At 38.4% G+C, this 21,360-nt stretch overlaps 1 protein-coding gene and 1 pseudogene across 11 annotated transcripts in view; one reads left to right on the top strand and one right to left on the bottom strand.

Moving 5' to 3' along the window:
* Nucleotides 1-21,360, top strand: part of SLC4A7 (solute carrier family 4 member 7) — a 98,067-nt gene that overhangs the window by 27,538 nt on the left and 49,169 nt on the right. For 5 of the 11 annotated variants that reach the window (XM_037070734.1, XM_037070733.1, XM_037070738.1 and 2 more), the window contains exons 2-6: nt 6,185-6,266; nt 9,838-9,984; nt 13,793-13,931; nt 14,732-14,892; nt 16,795-16,983. In XM_037070734.1, the coding sequence (XP_036926629.1) occupies nt 6,185-6,266; nt 9,838-9,984; nt 13,793-13,931; nt 14,732-14,892; nt 16,795-16,983 (718 nt within the window). Of the gene's footprint in view, nt 1-6,184; nt 6,267-9,837; nt 9,985-13,792; nt 13,932-14,731; nt 14,893-16,794; nt 16,984-19,509; nt 19,879-21,360 lie in introns of all 11 variants that reach the window. The other 6 variants (XM_037070736.1, XM_037070741.1, XM_037070739.1 and 3 more) reach the window with 2 other exon arrangements.
* Nucleotides 3,489-5,693, bottom strand: LOC119004040 (dnaJ homolog subfamily C member 9-like; annotated as a pseudogene).

Genomic DNA, 21,360 nt, shown 5'->3' with positions numbered 1-21,360 from the left:
TTAGTTCTTTACAAACTATGGATATTATTCTTTGGTTTTTCATTGTAGGAAACAGTTGTCATTGATGATTTCTCCCGTTATCTGGATTAGAAAGGATTATTTGCCTTACTCTTAAGCTTTTTGCCCATAAATTTAAGCTTTCTAATAATTCAGTTCAGTTCTTAGTGGTAAGGTGGGAATGGAGTTAGGAATTAGGGTTATTTGGAGGAAACTTACATGTTGGAGGGACAACATTGCTATTTGTATATACTTTGATAGATTGCGCTGAGCATCTTGGGTAATATATTCTGACATACACATCAACTTTTAGAACACTATAGATTTGGAGTGGTTTGTGCAGTACCTTTCAGTATTTTCTTACGAGTTGGAATGTCCATCTTTTTCTGACTAGTTAAAACAATGTAGGTGCAGTGGGAGTTGTCCCCAAAAGACCTAACTATTGTAAAACGATTTAGGGCACAAAGCAGCCTCAAAGAGAAATTTCAGTATGTGGGACGTAGGTCTTCAATGTAATCTGAAGGTGTTTTCAGACTGTGGTGTGCACCACAGTCACACACAAAGGCTAGTAAAAATACGGGTGCTTGGGTTCCATCTTAACTCCTGAACCAGTATCTCTCCCATAGGGCAAGGGAAGCTGAGTTACAATGAGCTCTCCAGGCGTGTCTGATTTTAACACATCAAAATCTCTTCAAAGTAATCCAGTTTTCGGTCCTTCTGAAAGTTAGTTGCAGCATCTTGGCATTCTGTCCTGGATAGTGATGCATGCATTTCCAGTATAAATCTCTTATACAACTATTGTGTTATTTTGGGATACATTTTAAATCTTCATACAGGTTTTAATTAGGTAATTCATAGGTATTTGTTTCTGCACTTGGAAGACTTTTCTGATCTAGTTTTAAAGTTGTATAGTAGATGAGAAAACATTTTTTGTAGAAACATGGAATAGTTTCCATATTCAGATTCAGTAAAAATGTGGGCATCCTCTGTGGGTTATGTCCCTCGGCTTGGTCCTTGCACAGGGTATCTCAGCACACAGGCCTTTCAGGTGGTATCGTACTCGTGTTTGAAACGAAGATGGGGGGGTGAAGTGGCTTTCAAAAGACGGCATTTAGGAGTCCAGCTCTGCTGCCGAGGGTCCAGTTTTCCTATTTTTTGTATGTCCTTCCAGTGTTTCATTGTGGAAATTTAAATATTCGTATTCTGGGGACTTACAGAAAAAGTAGCATGCTGTAGATGTGGTTCTTGACCTTGTGTGTGTTTCATTTGTGGTAGGTAATAGATGCGGTTTCATGCCAGTGCATGGAGAATGTCCATGTTTTCTTTGGTACTTTGGTATCGCATTGGGAAGTCATTCCCCTAGGAAGGGGTCAGTGGGTTGTTTCTGGTCTTTTCCTGGTACATGAGCTGTACATACAAGCCATGATAAATATCTTTGCATGTGTGTTGTTTCATATGTGGAGAATTTAAATGTTCTGTGTGATCATGTATGGATAATTCTTAAATCTGTTGCCTTGTTTGTTATATTTTAAATATCTTTTTAAATGTTAATTTTTTACTATTTTCACCCAAGGATATGTTTATGATTTTAGAGAGGGAAGAATGGAAGGGGAGAGAGGGAAGAGAGAGAGAGAAACACTGATGAGAGAGGAAGCATTGATCAGTTGCCTCTGTTTACACACCCTGACTAGGGATTGAACCCACAACCTAGGTGTGTGCCCTGACCAGGACTGAACCCACAACCTCTTGGTGTGTGGGATGATGCCCCAACCAACTGAGCCACCAGGCCAGGGCAGTTACCTTCTAAATAGAAACTTGAAACCAAGGATAAAATAATTTGGTTAAGATTAGAGTGATAAATCTTGCATTTATATACTTTGGGAGCTTTTTCATTCTTTCATGTCTTTGAGTTTTCCCAGTGCCTCGGCTTTATTTCATTTTAGGTATGTTTTATAAGCACTGGCTTGGATTCACTCCCTTATCTGAGGTTAAAAATGGAAACATTTCAATGTCAAGGGTTGTCTGTGATGTTGCTATTATTAGTTTTCCACTATATTCTTGGAGTTAAAAAATGGGGTAGAGATTTTTTCCTAGATGCAGATTTAAAAGTAAGTGAACTATTAGATTAAATTGGAATTTATTCTTTTAAAAAGATGAAAACTACAGCACTTGTTGGAACACAAAATTGAACACTACGTGATTGTCCGCCTGTGTTCTTTCCTACTGCTTTCCCAGTCCTCATGGCGCCAGTGTTAACAGTTTGACATTTCGCCTTCAAGATGTTCAATGTTACTTATATTTTTGTACATAGTCCTTTTACTTATAGTACTCTTAAAAAACAAAAAATTACTGTATGTAGTGTATTAACTTCATATTTAGAAATAGGGCTTAAAGCATTATATGAAAATGATAGGATAAATGCAGTGTGTTTGTTTCAGAAGTGTCTCGCCCCCTTGAAACACCAGGGGCCTCATTCTGGATTTTCAGTGTATAGCGATATGCACCCTACATGCTCTGTTGAGTTACTTGCAGAATGTCAGGATGGCCAGGGTGTGTGTCCTACTTAACACTCACATTTGTCGAAGACTGCCTTTCTGATTCATGATTCACAGTCATTGAAAAGCCAAGGTTTTAACAGAAGAGAGAAACGAAGATGCTTCTCCCCTCCCTCCCTGTTTACAGTTCTAGTGTTGAAAAATTTTGAACTTTATAATTTTAACGTCTCGTTTGTTCTACTAGTTGCACCTGAACACATTCTCAATGAAAACTAATAATAACAGTATAGTAATATTCTCACTTGGCTTTAAGTTAAATGACCTACTTAAGGTCACAGAGAGTGTCTAATGGGAGAAGCTGAACGGACCCTAGCAGGATGTGCTGATGGACAGCCTTTTTATTTTAATGTGCCTTTTATTTTTAAAAATAAAAATAAAATGCATAAAATACATACTTGTGCATAAAATACATACTGGAGGGTTTTTTTTAGTGATAGATATTTAGAGATCAGAGAGAGTTTGTTTTAAATGAGCAAATATTGTGAGATTGCCCACTTTAAGCTATTTTTGAGTATTAACAGATTAATGTTTCTACATCTAAGCATCTTAAGTATGTCTGCCTAGAAAGAAAAGGTTTTGTTGCTGTTGTTTAGGGGTGAGAGATGAGTGCATTGTCTTGTTTTCTTTCTTGGCAATTGTTCTTGCTGTGTGAAAGTTTAGAATGGGAGCAGTTAATCCCTTTGAAGATACACAATATGCTGCCTCATGGGATAACACAACTCTTCTGCCCTTTTAATTTAGGACGCGGCTTGTCTTTTGTACCTGTGGACGTTTAGGGACTAAATGGTATTAAGTCATTGGAGGAAACTTGAATGAAGATTTTAGAGTATCGCATGCTTAGCAGATGGTAATTACTAATTATCCCTTCTTATAATTTTTGTAGGTTCTTATTTGTTTCCTATTGTTTAAAGATTCATTTTTAGATGGGGGAGGGAGGGAGAAAGAAATGGAGAGAAATAATCAATGTGAGGGAGAAGCATCCATTGGTGGCGTCTCTCATGCACCCAGACGGGGCACTAAACCTGCGACCTCGTGTGTTCCCCGACTGGGAGTCAAACCACTGACCTTTTGCTTTGTCCAAAAAACTGAGCCGCACCAGTCATGGCTGTTAGTTTCCTATTTTCAGTCTTTCCTCATTTCTATGGTGCATGATTGCCATGAGGCAGTTTGATGGACCCTCGTACTGTTTTCTGTCTTCTTCCTTAATCATTATGTCACATGGTCTACGTGGCCTGCTTCCTCCATCTTTAAATATGGTGCCTTTGCAAGTCATTTCTTCCCTCTGAATTTCCTGTATTAAGTTGAACACCAGTCATTCAGAGTCATATACAAGTATCACTTGATAACCAAATGTATTCGATTCTATTGTTTGGGTATGTAATCTTGAAGAAGTAAGTTTGGATATCAAAAGATTTGTGTTCTCTAACATTCTGAGTCTGGTTCTGAGTTTGGGGCAGCAAATAGTGAGAGTTTGAGTGGCAGGGAATTCATTTAAAATGTAACCACATTGATTCAGTTCCTGAGTTTAAAGATGAGAGAATCTGGATACTGAGAGTTTGGATAGCAGGGAACAATTAGGCATGAGTCTAGTTTGTATACACTGAGAACGCTATGTAGAAAAGTACAAAACTGCAGAGCAAACACGGGAAGAGACTTTAACAGACCTTTTTACCCCACCTCCTGTTTGACCCTTTGTAAAACAACTGGTTCTCCAGTTACTGGGCGGTGAGAGGGATAGGAAGCGAACTAACTACATCGTGTGCCACTCTGGTCTGTTGCTCTCAGCGCTGGGGGAGATGCCGGGCAGTAAGAGGAACCGCAGAGAAAACAGGATGGTTGAGAGCTCACCCTGCAAAATTAGGGAAAGACTATAATACCTGGAGGGGGAGAAAACTAACTTCGTTCTAGGAGGATGGTGTTCAGTGAACATTAACAGTGTTATAACTGATGTTAGTGTTATTTCATTCTCTCATCTCCAGTTGTCTCTGTTGTTTCCAAAGCTACCAATTATAGCATAAGGACTTTCTAAGAGAACATATTAGGTCACTTCTTTTCCTTCTTGAAAGCTGTGTTTTTCCTCTCCTGCTGTGGAACGTTTGCAGTACTTTGCTTGCGTCCGAGCCAGAACATTGGCCTTGTGCTCTGTGCCCATCGCTTTGCCTGCTCTGCAGGTCAGCTACTCCCTCACAAAGTCCCAGGCCCTTTCTACTCGTTTCTGGTTTGTTCGCCTCTTCCTGGGCCGCCCTTCTCCTGCATCCATCTTTTGCTTTGATTCGTTGACAGAGGCATTGTAGGATGGGAACCCTCTGGTGGGAACCGCTTGCTGCACGGGGTTCCGCCCTTTAGGTTCCTCTGTGTACTGCACACGCAATACAGACTCTGTGAGCCGATTGTTGTTGCCTGTGAAGTTCAGGTAGGCCTGTTGACTATCGGCCAGCTCTTCCTCAGAGCCTTGGTGTATCTTTTAAAAGCTTGGATGTCCCCCTTCAGTGTCTCCCAGTCCTGGGCTTGGCTAAGGACAGCAGCGTCCTTTTCCACTGCTCCCTGCTCCTGGTGCACTACCCGCTAGTCTTTGTCACGGGAGATGGCATAGACTTGCCAGAGTGCTTGGAAGTGGTGGGAGTGTCCTCCTTGTCACCCTTGCCCACCCGGTCTGGGTGCATCTGTTGGAACACCTTGTGGGGGTTCAAAGCTTCATGCCGCCTTGCAAGGTTGAAGGTCGGCGAGGTTGAATATTTCCCTGCTCGGCTCCAGCAGACCCGTGCTGGGCAAGGGTACAGAGTATGAGAACCGAAAACGAAGACTTTCAGAGGGAAGGGAATTTGTTCATCTGTCTCTATCTGTGGCATAGAATCTTGTGCATAATAATTATGTAATAGTTCATGGTGATTATAATGCTCCTTCGAAAGTTAGATTAGAAGTTGAGAAAGGAAGTTTTATTTTCTTAGGAGTAATCTGTGCCACATTTTACGATAAATGTATTTCGCCCTTGTTGAGCTGAAGAAGGGAACAGAATTATGAAGGAAGACTTACAACTTAAAGCTAGACTCTCCTTAAGGGTTAACTTTTAGTGTGGCTTGTCCTTTGTATAAATAAAAAGTTCTTATAGCTTTGATTGAGTCTTGATTAAATTGTCAGTGAAAAGTGGTACTACATGTTAAGTCTATAGACTCATTTTTGACAGTTTTACATTTAACCATAATCTGGTCTGTTATGGCTCAGTTAAGCGTTTCCTTTTAATCAGAGGACCAAAGAGCAAAGAATAAAAAGTAAAGCATTCTGTATTGATTATCTAAGGGTTCCCCTCACCCCAGATGTTCTTTAGTTTCTATTCTGGGGGGATCTTCTATTGAAGTGAATATATGTACCAGTTACTCAGTAACTTTCATAGAACACCGATTAAATACCTTTGCCATCTCAGTTCTTACCATGAGGTTTTGGACTGGTCTTCTATGGATTAAAAAACAGCATATAAGCATACCTAAAAATGAATGCAGTTAGCTGTAATAAAAATTTAGTTCATTAATAGAAGGCAGTCTTACACACATTTGGGCTATCTCAAATAATGCACCTAGTAGTAGGTCCTTACTATATATTAATTTATGAACCAATGAAAATAATTTCTTTATTAGGGTCCTGATGAAGAAGCTGTTGTGGATCTTGGTAAAACCAGTTCAACTGTGAACACCAAGTTTGAAAAAGAAGAACTAGAAAGTAAGTTTGTTTACAATCACTCATGCTTACCAGGGTAACCTACTAATGAATGTTAGTGTCCTTTTAGATTTGCCTGCTATTTGTTGAAGCATTTTTTGTTGTTGTGAGGTAGAGCACACACCGAGAGGGGTGTTCAGTTATATTTTCTAAATACAATTTCAAGATTAATTCAGCAAACACTCATGTAACCACTGCCTGTATCTGCAAACACAACATTCTCTGATTATTAACTCTTTGTTGAGAGTAGGCATAACATAGATTGTATCACACCAACTTCACAATGGTTACCATTATTTAACTTGGAGAATTGAAATGCCGCAGTTACAAAATCAGTTAACACTCCTATTGTTTTTATTTCTAGCAGGTTGCGTAATTTATATGACAAACAAACTAGAGTACCAGGCTAATAAAAGACACAGTTACCACCAGTTGTCATCTAAATAGTCATTTTATAGTTCTGTCACATTAACCTTTTAAAAGGCTGTAATAACCTCAACATAGAATTGTGGTGCAGACGAATTGTTTGCCAATCTTTCTTTCCTAAGCAGAAAAAAGTGATTTCCTTTTTTTTATTATTCATTTTCTTTGAAAATAAATTTAGATTTATAGAAGAGTTGTAAAGATAGTACAGAGTGTACCTTGTATATCCTTTGGCCAGCTTTTTCTGTTAACATTTTTGTAACCAGGATAAAGTTTATGAAAGTGAAGTGAACCTTGGTAACAATTCTCTGAACTAAACTCCGGATTTTATTCAGATTCACCGGTTTTTCCAGTGATGTGCTCTTTGGGTCCCAAGGTCCAGAGGAATGGTTCAGGATCCAGCCGTCCATTCAGTTGTCATGTCTCCTTAGTCTCCTCTGGTTTTTCACAGTTCCTCCGTCACTCCTCGTTTTTCATGACCTTGACTTTTTGGAGAGGAGTGGTTGAATACTTCATGGAAGGGAAGCCTCGAAGTTTGGGTTTGTCCGATGTTATCATATTAGTAGACCAAGATTATGCAAGTTTGGGGAACGTACCACAGAAACGACTGGCTATTCCCAGCAGATCACATCTGTGGACATACGACATCAACGTGACTTATTGTTGATGATGTTAACCTCGAACACTTAGTCAAGGTGATGTTCGTGGCAAACGTTTTGGTAGACTTATTTTGGGGGCTTTTTGAGGACACATTGTTAAATTAAACTCTCCTGTGAAAACTGGTATCATATGGGCCACTACTCTGTGGCTTGTGAAAAGGAGATGAGAAGAGACACAAGTGTTCTCCTCGTGTACTTTCTGAGATTAGAAAAAGAAAAAGAAACTGTCTTTTAAGTTTGACTTTTAAAGTCTAGGCTTGTTAGGGCTTCTAGAAAGAACCGCAGTTACCTAGAAGTTTGTGGCTAGATTCTGTGAATTACAGGGACTATGGAAGTTTAAATTTTAGCAATAATTTCATTAATTCAATTGTATGATGATAATATTTAATCCATCACTTACCATTTAATGTCATCTCTCAGATACATGTGACCTAGACCATGAAGAGAGGCCCTTGACTATATTTCTTGGCTTCCTTCAGTTACCCTAAAACCCCTTAACTTTGCATACTTTGTACATATCTAAATTTCAGTATCAAGTTTGAGGGAGAGATTAAGTTTATTTCAGAGTTTGACTAAATAGGCCTTTGATAAAAAGTAAAGGTGAAAGAAAAGTTACGAGAGAACACTGAGGGGGCAATAATAAAAACGGGAGAAAAACCTCATGTGGTCTGATCTCTCAGTCTTTGGATTCTAACACATTTTTATTTATTTGATTGGAACTGCACACTCATGAATAAATTACCTATTTAATTCTAAATTACTAACTCGTAATTTTTGTCTTGGTGCATTGGGGCTTTTGTGCCAAAACCCATTAGTATTAGTACTAATTGGGGTAACAACGTTGTTACCAGTGCACAGTGATGAGAACTTGTCTCTTTAATTTCTCCTTTTCTTTGGTGTTCACAAGAAAATGGTTTCACTAAAATGAAATTGTAAGCTCACTGAATTTTGTTACAGTTTTTTTTACTTTTCTTGAGACATAATTTACATAACATTTGCCAGTTTAAAGCGTATAATTCATTGTTTTTTAGTATGCATACTATGTTGTGCATAACCACACTCTAATTCCAGAAAATTTCCATCATTCCATAAAAAAGCCATTTATAGATGGTTTTTAAATTCGGGGGTGTCTAGTAAAATACTTTCAAGTAATTGATACTGAAGTTTTACAGTTCTTCCTCTAGTGCTTACCGTGAACTAGGTGGAGTGGTGGGTACTGGGCGATGTGTAGGTGAGTTTCATTTAATATGTTTGTATAGGTCTGGTGCCTTTTACTTTAAAAGGTGATTACTTACTTTGTTGACGTGGATACTGTGTCACTTCTTGTAAACAAGAAATTGGGGTGCATAGCCTTCTTGCAGCCTTAGCTGGGAGCCTGTGTGTCGGGCAGCGCGAATGCTCTGCTGCTTTGTGCATGTTGTAGCTGACGGCAAAATCCCCATGAGTTTGGGCTTCCAAATAATTTATACCGAGTGGCACGTTTGCAAATTACAGAATCCACGAATAATCAGGATTGACCATGCTTGTAAACCTTACCTAAAGGTGAAGATCTCAAATTTCTTGAGGCGGTCGTTTTCTGACCATGGTGTGGAATTTGCTAGGAAAGGAATGACATCACTGTCTGTATTTCAGCAGATTGCTTTTTATGTTCCTTCTGTGTCCGATGGTTTTTGCCTACTTGTAAATTAGTTAAATCTGTAGTCCATGACCCCTCTCACTCAACACAGCGCAGATAGGAACCTCATTAAAATAGTTCAGAAGTCAGTTTCATGCTTTTCAGTAGTTGACACAGTGCCGCTGTCTTGCTCCCTGATTCAATTCTGTGTAGTGGGCAGGAGCAGAGGTTGTCTTTCGTAACCATTTTGTTGGTCAGAATACAAACTCAGAATAATGCAATATCAGCAGTAGCATTTTCCATCCTAAAATGATATCATAACCTTACTGTATTGCTTTGTTTTCCCAGTCTGATAATTTCTACCTGTTAATTAGAGTATTTGGAACATTTACGTTTATTGTGGCCCTCAGTAATTTAGACTTTGATGATTTGAGATTTTCAGAACTTTAAGAAATTAGTAAAAATGTACAAATACCCCAATACAAAGTATTTAATTATCATATAAGCCTATCCCTTAAGAACTTCGACTCGCTGGGATTGACCATAAATGTAGGTGGAATAAATTCACGTCCACATAGTATGATTTTAGGAGGGCCAAGCTCTGTTTTTCGAAATATCATCCCTAGACTTATCCCGCAATGCTTACGCAAGTAACTCTGTAGCTAGGGTGCGTATCATTCAATGGTGTTACTGTAGCATTTTGCGCAAGCATTTGTGTAGGGCTCTATAAAATAGGGGAAGTAACAGGGGACTGACTTCTATTTATGTGGATTTATCTGTACTCTTCTTTTATCAGAGTGAGTGTTAGCATGCTTTTGTGCATACCACTTTTCCCCCTTTTGGAAAACTAGTAATATGTCTCTGAACCTTTTGCTAGGTCATCGAGCTGTGTATATTGGTGTTCACGTCCCATTTAGTAAAGAGAGTCGTCGACGTCATCGGCATCGTGGGCACAAGCATCACCACCGGAGAAGGAAAGATAAAGAATCAGATAGAGAAGATGGACGGGAATCTCCTTCTTATGGTAAAAGAAAATTCTACTTCTCCATTAACAGTTAAAATAGAACCAGAGACATGGAATAAGGAACCATCTGACAGTGACCAGAGGCGGAGGAGAAGAGTAATGGGGAAAAGGAGGTGAAGGGGCTAGTCGAGGAGCACGGGTAAAGGACCCGTGGACATGGACAACAGGGTGGGGACGGACTGAGGGGGATTGGGCGGGGCAGGGGAGAGCAATAGGAAGAAATTGGGGCAACTGTAATCAAACAGTAGTAACCTAAAAAGTTAAAAAAAAGAAAATTCTTTATTGGAAGGCATTTTTTTAATTAAATATTTTCTTTTAAAAAATGCATGTCTTAGCCCTGGCTGGTGTAGCTCAGTGGATTGAGCACAGGCCTGTGAAGCACACGATCGTGGTTTGATTCCCAGTCAGGGCACATGCCTGGGTTGCAGGCTGGTTCCCTGCAGGCCAACTCCCAGCAGGGGATGCAGGAAAGGCAACCAGACATCGATGTTTCTCTCCCTCTCTCCTTCCCCTCTAAAGATAAATAAATAAAATTAAAAAAAATGCATGTCTTCAATAATTTAGACATATGTGCATTGAAGAATATTAATTGAAGTAAGAATATTTTTCCTACAAGAAAAAAAGTTTTTTTAAATGAATTTATTTATTTATTTTTAGAGAGATGGGGAGGGAGGGAGGGAGGGAGGGAGAAAGAGGGAGAGAAACATTGGTGTGTGAGAGATACATAGATTGGTTGCCTCACACATGCTCCCAACTGGGGACCTGGCCCGCAACCCAGGCATGTGCCCTGCCTGGGAGTCGAACTGGCAGCCCTTTGGTTCACAGGCCAGTGCTCAATCCACTGAGCCACACCAGCCAGGGCAAGGAAAGTATTTAGTTTATAGGTTAAGATATACTTGGGATAAGTGACAAAAGTAAGGAGCTCTGTTTTCATTGTATTCCAGCCTTAGAATTGTAAAAGTTGAGCCTTGGCACTTATAACTCAATTCAGCAAAGTTTTATTTACCTTTTTCTATTACATATTTTATTCTTTACATAGGCAATAGATAAATACCTGGAATCCTGAGACTCCTGAAAAAGATTGAATATTTTATTTTATTTTTAAACACTTTGGCCAGAAGATCTTACTGAGCCAGATTTCCCGGTTATCTGTGCGTGAGCTGGTGCTCTGGTTTCATAGTATGGTTTATTAGAGGGCGGGGGTTTTGTTTGAAAGTGAAGAAGTACAGAAGTACCAAAAGACGGAGAAACTCGGCAGGGGAAGGTGTACTTTAGAGGCAGGAGAAGGCTGTCTGATGTAATCAACATTGATAGCGCTGATTTGGGTGGTGCTGAGAGGTGGGAAAGGCAAGAACCAGAAAAAAAGAGCTGTGCAGCCTGAGGAGGGTTCTCAGACTTTGCCCTGAGCTGATGTACAGGAGTCGATGGTTGTTTAGCACAACGTGGACCCACGTGGCCCTCTTGACACCGTGGGTCCTAGGAAATGTGTGTGCGTTCCAGCTCAACAGAACCCAAGGAGAAGAATCGTGAAAAGAAGCACACAAAGGCACATAAAACCAAATTGCCGAAATCCCAATGTAACAACCCTAAGTATATATGCTTGTATTTCATAGCTTCAAAATAGAAAAACTGATAGATAACACTGAAAATTAAATAAATTCTCAATTAGAGTTGGAGATGTCAATTCTTTTTTCTCATTAATGGAGATAACAAGTAAACAAACAAACAAAAAAACCAATAATGATATAAAAGATCTGAATGGCACTATTAGATTGACATTCACATTTATAGAATAGTCTCCAATAAGAGCAGAATAGACATTCTTTACAAGGGTAAAAAGAACATTCACCAATAGGGATCATATTCTAGTCTATAAAACAAGTTTTAATATATTAAAAAGGATTGAAGGATATGCTCTGACCATAGTAGAATTAAACTAGCTAATCTAAAGAAAAATTCCCAAATATTTAGAAAATAAACAAGATGTTTCTCAGTAACTTAAAAGTTAAAGAAGCAGTTGTTATGGAAATCAGGAAACACTTGAACTCATGAAAACAAAAACGGTGTAGTCAGTAACTGAGATAAAGTCTTGGCAGTATGAGGACGTGCTTCTGATACGCACAGGTTTTATTTAGCGTGGTAATGTACAAACTGCCTACACATTGAAATTGTTAAAGCAGTCCTGAGAGAAAAAATATAGCATTTAATCTTTATGTTAGAGAAGAAGAACAATCTTAAATCAATCATTTCAGTTTTTAACTTAAGAAACCAAGGGGGTTCCTACCTGGGTAACTCAGCTGGTTCGAGCAGCGTCCTGATAGAACGCCAAGGTTGCAGGTCCGATCTCCTGTCAGGGCACGTGAAAGAATCAACCAATGATTGAATGCATAAAGTGGAACAACAAATTGATGTTCCTTCTTATGATTTGGGAAAAGGCAAGAATGTCCCGTCCAGTCACTTCTATACGTGGTACTGGAGAACCTAGCTAGTGTAATAAGGCAAGAAAGAAATTAAAGCCATACAGATGGCAAAGGAAGGGGTGACATTGTTTTTATTCACAGACACAGGGTTATGTATGTAGCAAATATGAAGCAACCTATGGAACTACAGAACTAAGTGAATTTATTAACAGGGTTGTAGAATACAAATCAATTTATTTATACACAGTAGCAATAAACAATTAGAAATTAAAATAAAAATAGCACTTTCAGTAGCACTAAAATTTTTACTTGGGGATAAATAAGTTTCAAAACTTTAAGAAGTTCAATCATAGTATGTTTTTGTCCTGCATAAGTGTGAGAGTATTCCTTCAAATGCAGACCGATGTCATATACATATTGGAAAATTTTCAGATCCTTTTTTCTCCTGCCTTTCTCCCTATTTATATTGTCCTCTTTCTGAAATTTTTTTTCTTTTCAACTTACTTATTCTGTTCTCTGCATCTCTTAACCTTTTGTGTTTTTGTCTTGTTTGTCATTGATGCGTGCTGTCTGATTTCCTTAGAGTTGTCTTTTCCTGTGATAATTCCTTTTAATTTACTCTTTAACCTGTTCTAATATCACTCTATATTGCATCTGCAAGTGCATGACAGTTTGTTTACTTAAGTGTCAATTTTGAGCTTGACCTAACTTCTCCTGTTCTGCGGAATTTGAGGTTGTTTTTAATTGATGCTTGTGGTTGTTTGCTAGTTTGTTTTGACTGTCTTGGAGTAGAATTTGTTCAAATGTCTCTGGGGGTCCTCTGCCACATAGTTTGAATTCAGATACCACAAATAGGGTATTTGCTTTTTACAGTGTGTGTCCCACTTCCCTAACCTCAGCTGATAAGAGCTTTGCGCCTGGATGGTAGTAGGAAAATTCAGTGTACCTCTAGCTTTGGGCTTTCCCATATTTTTTGGAACTTGGGATTTTCTTTTTTCACTCTTGAACTTAGCTGCATATTAAATGCACATTATTTCGTGTTCTTCATGATCCAACATTTCCACGTATTTTTAGTGAAGAGAAAGTCCTGTCTTTGAGCATAGTGTCCCAAGTTTTTGGATGGTGCTTGTTTTTATTTGTTTTTACATCAGGTAGTTATAAAATTACTTAGTCTTGCTTATTTTTAACACGGAATCTTCCTTTCTCACCCATGAATGTGATCTTTCTGTAATTTTTTTTCCTGGGTGGTTGCACCTGTTTCCTTCCAGAATTATAGTATTTTAGGAATAAAAGAGTTTTGACCAAAGGATTTCACTTTCAAAAACTGAATTGATCTTTGAATGAATTGAGGAAAACTGTGAGTGCATTTAAATTCTTATTTTGTCAAGACACACCGTCCCAGAGGGTTCAGTTCATCCTCGGAACTGAAGATGACGACGAGGAGCACATTCCCCATGACCTCTTCACGGAAATGGACGAACTGTGCTACCGAGACGGAGAGGAGTATGAATGGAAAGAAACCGCCAGGTAATAAATGCTGCCTCAGTGTTTTGCATGATTGTGGCTTTGCCGGATTTCTTTTTGTAATGAGAACACAAAATTGAAATCATCATTATACATACACGTTGCTTTAAAGCAATGAGCAGAGAACTTCCTCGTGTCTGGAAATTATCTTTATTTTTTCTCTTTATTTTCAAAACTTGTTTCTATAAATATTCCTTACTACTTTAACTTAACATAAAAGGAGCTATGTTACAGATTTTCGTAAGTCCTTAATTATAGAAACAAATTCGGAAAATCAAAATTTTGTGTATTTTAGCTTAAAAGAAGATTAGAAGTAGAAACTGCGAAGTTCCAGAGTTTTTGGAGGCTTGTTATTGTGGTAGTTTAGAACAGAAAGAGGAACCAGAAAGATATGTAACTGACATGTAACTTGTGACTCATAGATATTGTAGACCGGAGTCCACCTACTGTATTTTGCCACGTATAGTGTGTTGCCATGTATAATGTGCAACCGTGTTTTTGGCCCAAACTTTCAGGAAAAAAATATTTTGTTGACAGAATACAGTAAAACCAAAATTAGATACAGAATTAGTTCTACCTATGTATAATGTGCATTCTTATTTTCCCTTAAAAATTTGGGCAATAAATGTGCACGTGATACCCGGCAAAATACGGTAATTGTAAAAATGTGTTTGTAGCCAAGTTTCGTTTGGGTAGTGATCCTTTGTTTTGCTTTAAGAGAACAACTTTACATTTATCATATGAAAATAAGCCAATGAAAATGTCATTATTTACAAAGTCGTCTTATACATTATTCTTTTCAGATGGCTGAAGTTTGAAGAGGATGTTGAAGATGGCGGTGACCGGTGGAGTAAACCCTACGTGGCAACTCTGTCTTTGCACAGTCTTTTCGAACTGAGGAGTTGCATCCTCAATGGAACAGTCATGCTGGATATGCGAGCAAGCACTTTAGATGAAATAGCAGGTTACAGCAAATTGACGCTTTTACATTTAAGTCGTACTGAAATTAGAGATACTTCAATAAGGGAAATAAAGTAGAATTTTAGGTCGTGGATTTAGCAACTATATGTTGAGCTTCCATTCAGTGCAGGGCAGTATGAAGGGTAGACATATAAGTGACACTTTTTGCCTCCGGTAAGTTTTGGAGTCTCTGAGATTAGACAGAACTGCAGTATCAGGAAGAAAGTGAGTAGAATCATGAGCCAGATACGGAGTCGGTTTTCTGGAAATGGAGAGGAAAGAGCTTCCTGTTTCTCTGTTTTCTGGATGGAGGTGTCTGGGGCAGATCTACAGAATACATTAACTGTACACCTTACAGAACATTGAGCACATGGGCACAAGCAGCGGTTAGTGTAAGAGAAAAGTGGTGTAAGGAGGTTGAAGAGAAGGAAGGGAAGTCTAGAGAGCACAGACGGGGGTGCTTTCAGGGAAGGCCGTGTGTGTGTGCAGATTTCTCAAATAGTTATTGCAGACAGGTTTGGAAAATAAATTAGAGGTGGGTCGTGCCTGGTCTTGAATTGCAGGATTAAGAAATTGGATTTTGTTGGGTAGGCAGCTTGGCTCTTGAGTGATGCTCAAGCTGGAGAGTTGTGTGATCCAGCGTGTGCCAGGAAGATCATTCTGGCAGGAATATGTAGGGTGGCTTTGGATCAGGAAGTGGTTAGAAGCAAGTTAGGCCAGTTAATCTACTGGAATAGTTTCGACTGGGGAGATGAAAGATACTGTGGAGTCAGAAAGTAGAAAAAGACACCTGTGGTAAAGCTATTTCACTATTAACAATAATTGCTCAAACTAACGTTAAGTTCAGTGGTAATAAATTTGATAGGGTGACTACCTTTATAGATCAGTTCCATGGAAAAACAAAAAAAGTCTATAGTATTTGATCTTCAGGAGAACCAGATTGTTAGATTTAACCACATGCTACAAACCTTTAAAATGATCACAAAAAGTCCTTCCTTTTTTGTGTTTGTGAAGGAAAATTTGAATTAGGAGTATTGAAATTTGAACATACGGGTCTTACTTCGGCTTTGTGATTATCACATAACACAATGTAATATTTCAGTCCATGTTTTGTATAATCCACTGTCACTCGTGCGGTAGCTTGCAGTCACTGTGTCAATGTTACAGTTAACCTGCTGGGTTGGTCCCCCCCCAGTTTACTTTTGGAGTAATCACACAAGTTTGAAAGCTTGACACTTGTGTCTCTGGTGGCACTACTTACAAATACTGGTATGTACTCCATAAATGAAAAGTAGTCCAGTCACCACCGTAATTTGTCAAATGTCATGGCCGTCAATCTCCCCAACCCCTACACCCCCATCTTCCTAGAACTGATCACTTCATGATATTTTATCTGTTTGCCCCTTGGTGGTTCTGCCTCTGGAAGGGTGAGAGCAGAAACTTAATCTGCTTCGTTAACTGATGCATTCCCAACACATAATGGCTACTCAGTAAATAGTTAAAAGATTAAATGAATGAGTCCAGATACTCATCTACAGTTTTGGGGAAAAGTATGAGGTAAAGCAGTAAAATACCTGCACTTCTTAGGAAACCAGTATTACTGAATATTCAGTTTAATAGAATTGATTGTATCCACATCAGGAAGGCGCTTGCAACTACAGGGAGGAGTAAGTGTAGAGCATCAGTCTTTCTTTAAATGATGGTACTTATTGATATGAGGGTCTCTGTGTAACTTGTTCATTTTTGTTGGATAATGTTTGTATTACCGTTATGCATATGTTATTCAGTATTAGCAGAGAACAACACTTTGCAGAGCTGTGTAACAATATTGTTTTTCTAGTACGGTTTCACCTACAGTTTTATCTAAGTGTGTGTTGGTTTGTCTATTTATTTTTTCTGTGACTAGATATGGTACTGGACAACATGATAGCCTCTGGCCAGCTGGATGAGTCCATCAGAGAGAATGTCAGAGAAGCTCTTCTGAAGAGACACCATCATCAGAATGAGAAGAGATTCACCAGTCGGATTCCCCTCGTTCGATCTTTTGCAGACATAGGCAAGAAACATTCTGACCCTCACTTGCTTGAGAGGAATGGTGAGATAAGTTGTGGCATCTGGTTTTCGCTAACACTTCCGTTCTAACAGCACTCCAGTGTGTCAGAGTTAGCGGAAAGGAAGACATTTTTTCCAGATAATTCCATAGGTCATTTTATTATCTTTTTATATATTTTTAAAAAATGTATTCTTTGTGTATTTCGTAATATTTCTGAAATGTCTTTCTTTATAACATGACAGGATTATCTGTAGAGATTATTTAAATAATGAACTTCAAGCATTCACTCTCTGTGGAGCACACTTAAGTATCAGTAATATTTAAACACTGTCACTCTCTCTAACCCTGGATTATTTCTCCTTCCTGTTTTTTTTATTTCTGTTCACAAATTCTTGTGTAATTGATGAAAGAGGCATCAACTATGATCTATGAATTTAGTTTAACCTTTTAAAAATTCTAAATCTTGGGTAGAACCTTATTATCCATGTTAGATTTTTTCCTTGTGGTTTTCTTTTTTTTGTTTTTTGATCTCTTGAATATACTTTATTAGATGGGCATAACAAGTGTTTTTGGGTTGGTGTGCTGATTTCCTTGATCTGTATTTACTTACACAATTTGGGAGAAGTCTTCAGGACTGCTCCTGTCTTACTCCAGGGGTGACAGCGGGCGCAGACCCACGTGTCCCTGCCCTGCACCCTCACTCTGTCCAGCAGTGGGTTATGTGTGGGGCGTGGGGGGGCAGTGGGTCCTTTTAGCCATTTACTTTTGTCACTGTCTTAACGCTGGAACTCGGGGACGTGTTGCCTTTGCTCTTTTTAAAGCAGAGGATTACATCATTGGGGTTCTATTTTGGCTCTCCAAGAGGGCTGATGACAGCCACTCTGGAAGACCCAGGTGCCAAGGGTTAGAGTTGCTTCTGAGGGTCACTGTTTCCTCCGGCTGCTACTATTACTCAAGGCTTCTGAGGATTACAGTGAAGAGGCAGGGGGATGGGCCAGTGTCGTTCTGTCCCTGAAATAATAGTACGGATTTTAAATGTCCTTCAGCGAACAGCCACAGGTGATGGGGTTTAATACTGTGTCTAAAATGGACAGTAATCACTGTTGGCAGCTCAGTGTAACATGCCGTCATCCATTTTCCTTCTGAGCATTGGACCCCTAAAAGAAAGTATTTTTATTCTGTTTTAAATTGTGACTTTGTATCGTTACGGAAACTTAAGAACAAAAACAAAAATCTCTTAGGATCCCAAGTTCAGTTTAAAAGCGAGCCATCTCTGTCACATTTGGCCTATCATTTTTATCTTTTGTGTATTATATCTTTTCTGCTTTTTTGTCAAAAGTGAGTTTATTTACCCAGAGAGACCCTATTAAATCTTTATTTCTCATATGCACCGTGTCTAGATAGATTATTTTCCAGGTGTAATTTGGTTCCTTTGAATCCTAAGACAATGGCTGTGTTTTTTAAATGCCGTTTGAGCATGGGAATTTTGTTACTTTGTTGTATTGTGTTGTAATTGAACAGCTCTCCTGCATGGAGCTTACTTCTCCACTAAATGGCAGTTGTTTAGGGGCGGGAGATTTATCTTTGTTTTTAATATTTCTGGGATCTCTTGAGCATGTAGCTTTGATTACTTGGACTTAGATCATATGGGATTGATTGTTATAAATCTCATTTTCCTAAAAACATTGTAATTTCATTATGGTACACGTCATAGAATAGGTGTTTGAACGATGAGTCTACATTACCTTGTGAAATGTGCTAGACTGACTTTGTTATTGCTGTTGGTGAGAAATACTTTATGCTTATTTAGTTAGATTAAATACTGTCCACGTTTGTTTAAATTTATCTGCTGTATTACAAACAAAAGCCGATTTTAGGATATTTATTAATATCTTTAGAGAGCTTTTAAAGAATATATATTCTTTAAAATTGACAATGTTTTTCTTTAAAAAATTACTGTAACTTGTATAATGTTAAATTTTACTTTGGGAGAGCTATTAATAGGTGATGTACTGTTGACTTAATGTTTTAATGATTAGATTTAAGTTAGGAATTATTAATATTGTTAAAGACTTTTCTGGTGAGAGATAATTATCTGTAGTGGTTTGATACAGTATAGGATAAATACACTAAAATAAGCTGTTAGTGCTGGTAAGTTTTGTTTTGGGTTCTAGTTCTTAGATTTTTGTATTATATTCTTATTTGATATTTATCATTTATTGAACCAGCATCTTTGCATTGATAGTGTTCTTTTTTTAAAAAGCCACACTATTGGGCATTGTAATTACTAACAGTATTGTCCCCTATAATCTACAGTAGCATTGTTTTTTAAATTATTATTATTATTATTATTTTTACATCTTCAGGGAACTAATTGTAGCTTAAGCAATTTTTCAGTGACTTTCTAACACTTAAAAACCTGATTGCCATGCTAACCCTGATAGCATGAATTTGAAATATTGGGTCTTTAAAGCTTGCAATTTACGGTGTAAATTGATTTGTGTGTGTGCGTTTCCATTGCCTTCTTCAGTGAACCTCATTGTTTTTCATTTATTTGTTTTATCTCAGGGGAAGGCCTTTCAGCCTCCCGCCATTCTTTGCGCACAGGTCTGTCTGCCTCAAACCTTTCATTGAGAGGAGAATCGCCTTTATCTCTTCTTCTCAGTCATCTTCTTCCTTCTTCGAGAGCTGGAACCCCTGCAGGCTCGAGGTGTACCACCCCAGTACCCACCCCTCACAACAGCCCTCCTCCTAGCCCTAGCACCCGTCGCCTGACCTCCAGAAGTTCCCAACAGAGTCAGCTGCAGGTCCCCGAGCTGCTGGTTTCTCCTGCTAGTGATGATATTCCCACAGTAGTCATTCATCCGCCAGAGGAAGACTTAGAAGCGCCGAAAGGCCAGGAGCAGAAGAATGAGGAAAATGTTGACATAACTCCAGGCAACTATTCAAACTCCTCCATGTGTGGTGCTTTCTGCCTCTGGGTCACTTGCACTTGGAATGCCCTTGGTAGCACCTAGCTTGAGCAGCCTTGGCAGACGATGCTTACGATTTATTTTGCCTTCTGCATGGTTTTTCCCCTCGATAGACTATATTACGGGAAATAATAGAATTATGAAAAATTTGACGTTAAGACTGCAAAGAAGACTGCACCGTAACTTAAGCCCTTTGAAAACTTTTCACTGAGGTTTGTGAGGTCAAGGCATTTGAATGGTTCAGGGAAACATAGATGTTTTTATATGTAATCTTTTAATTTGCCATGATTTTTAGAAAATGGTGGCTTTTCTTGTTCATTCATAACATGAATGCATACACTGTACATAAATTATAGTGAGGGGAGGTGCCTTTTATCTTCTCTGTGCTGCTTTTGCCCAATGACTGCAGTCTGTGCTGATGTTCCTAATAATAATTAGGTAGAATGTTTCTTGTCATTTTTCCCTTAAAAGATGGATGTTCCCCAGTGACTGCCTGGGATCATTATTTCAAGATTAGTGTTACATTTTGGCATAGATTTTAGTTGTCCTTTATTTAATTCATGTCATATCTATCTTTAATCCAAATTTATCTTGAACTTTTTAAGACCAGAGTTCCTATAGTGTGGCTAGAGTATATTTTTGTATGTGAATTGGGAAAATGATTTTTTATTAAAAGTTTTGTAACTTATTTAAGGGTTAATATATTACGGGACACTGCCTCTTTTATATTAATCATTTATACATTTTTACATATATTTATGCCCAATTCGTAGAAGATGTATTTGAATCCTAACTAGTATTTTTAATCACATAGATTTTCTATAAATACTTCAGTGGTAGTATATAGTCATTAAATTAGCCTATTTAATTGGTATAAAAATTTGTGCAGATTAGGTGGATATAAGTATTTTCAGAAACTCAGACTCAGAAAAAGTAATTTTCCCTGGATCGTGCAAACTGGTGAGTGACAGCCTAAGTCCTCTGCCTGAAAACCTTTGTGCTCCTCCCACTGTGTGACCGGCCTCTCGCTCTCTCTATTGGCTGTATCCAAGCATGCTGAGTACATTTAATTAAAGCTCATTGTTGTTGCCAAAAAATGATATACTTTTTAAAAATCCTCCCCTGAGGGTATGTTTATTGATTTGAGAGAGAGAGGACGAGTGAAAGAGGCAGAGACATTGATGTGAGAGAGAAGCATTGATCAGTTGCCTCCCCTATGCATCCAGACCAGGGATTGAACCTGCAACCTTTTGGGGTACAGGATGGTGCTACCTGGCCAGGGCAATGATACACTTTTAGAAGTTAACAAATGGAATCTTTGTGGCTAAATCATTGTAACATTAATTGTGATTGAAGTTATAGCCACCCTTATCTTGAAGTTTGTTCCACATACAGGTATATGCGCTTTTCATCTGTCGTATTTCTAAGTCTCCTCTCAGTTCGATGA

The sequence above is a fragment of the Sturnira hondurensis genome, unplaced genomic scaffold (assembly GCF_014824575.4).
Source record: "Sturnira hondurensis isolate 20B ecotype Veracruz unplaced genomic scaffold, ASM1482457v3 Scaffold0019006, whole genome shotgun sequence".
NCBI lineage: Eukaryota > Metazoa > Chordata > Mammalia > Chiroptera > Phyllostomidae > Sturnira > Sturnira hondurensis.
The sequence above is the reverse complement of the archived record's forward strand: the minus strand, read 5'-3'. Positions and strand labels throughout refer to the sequence as shown.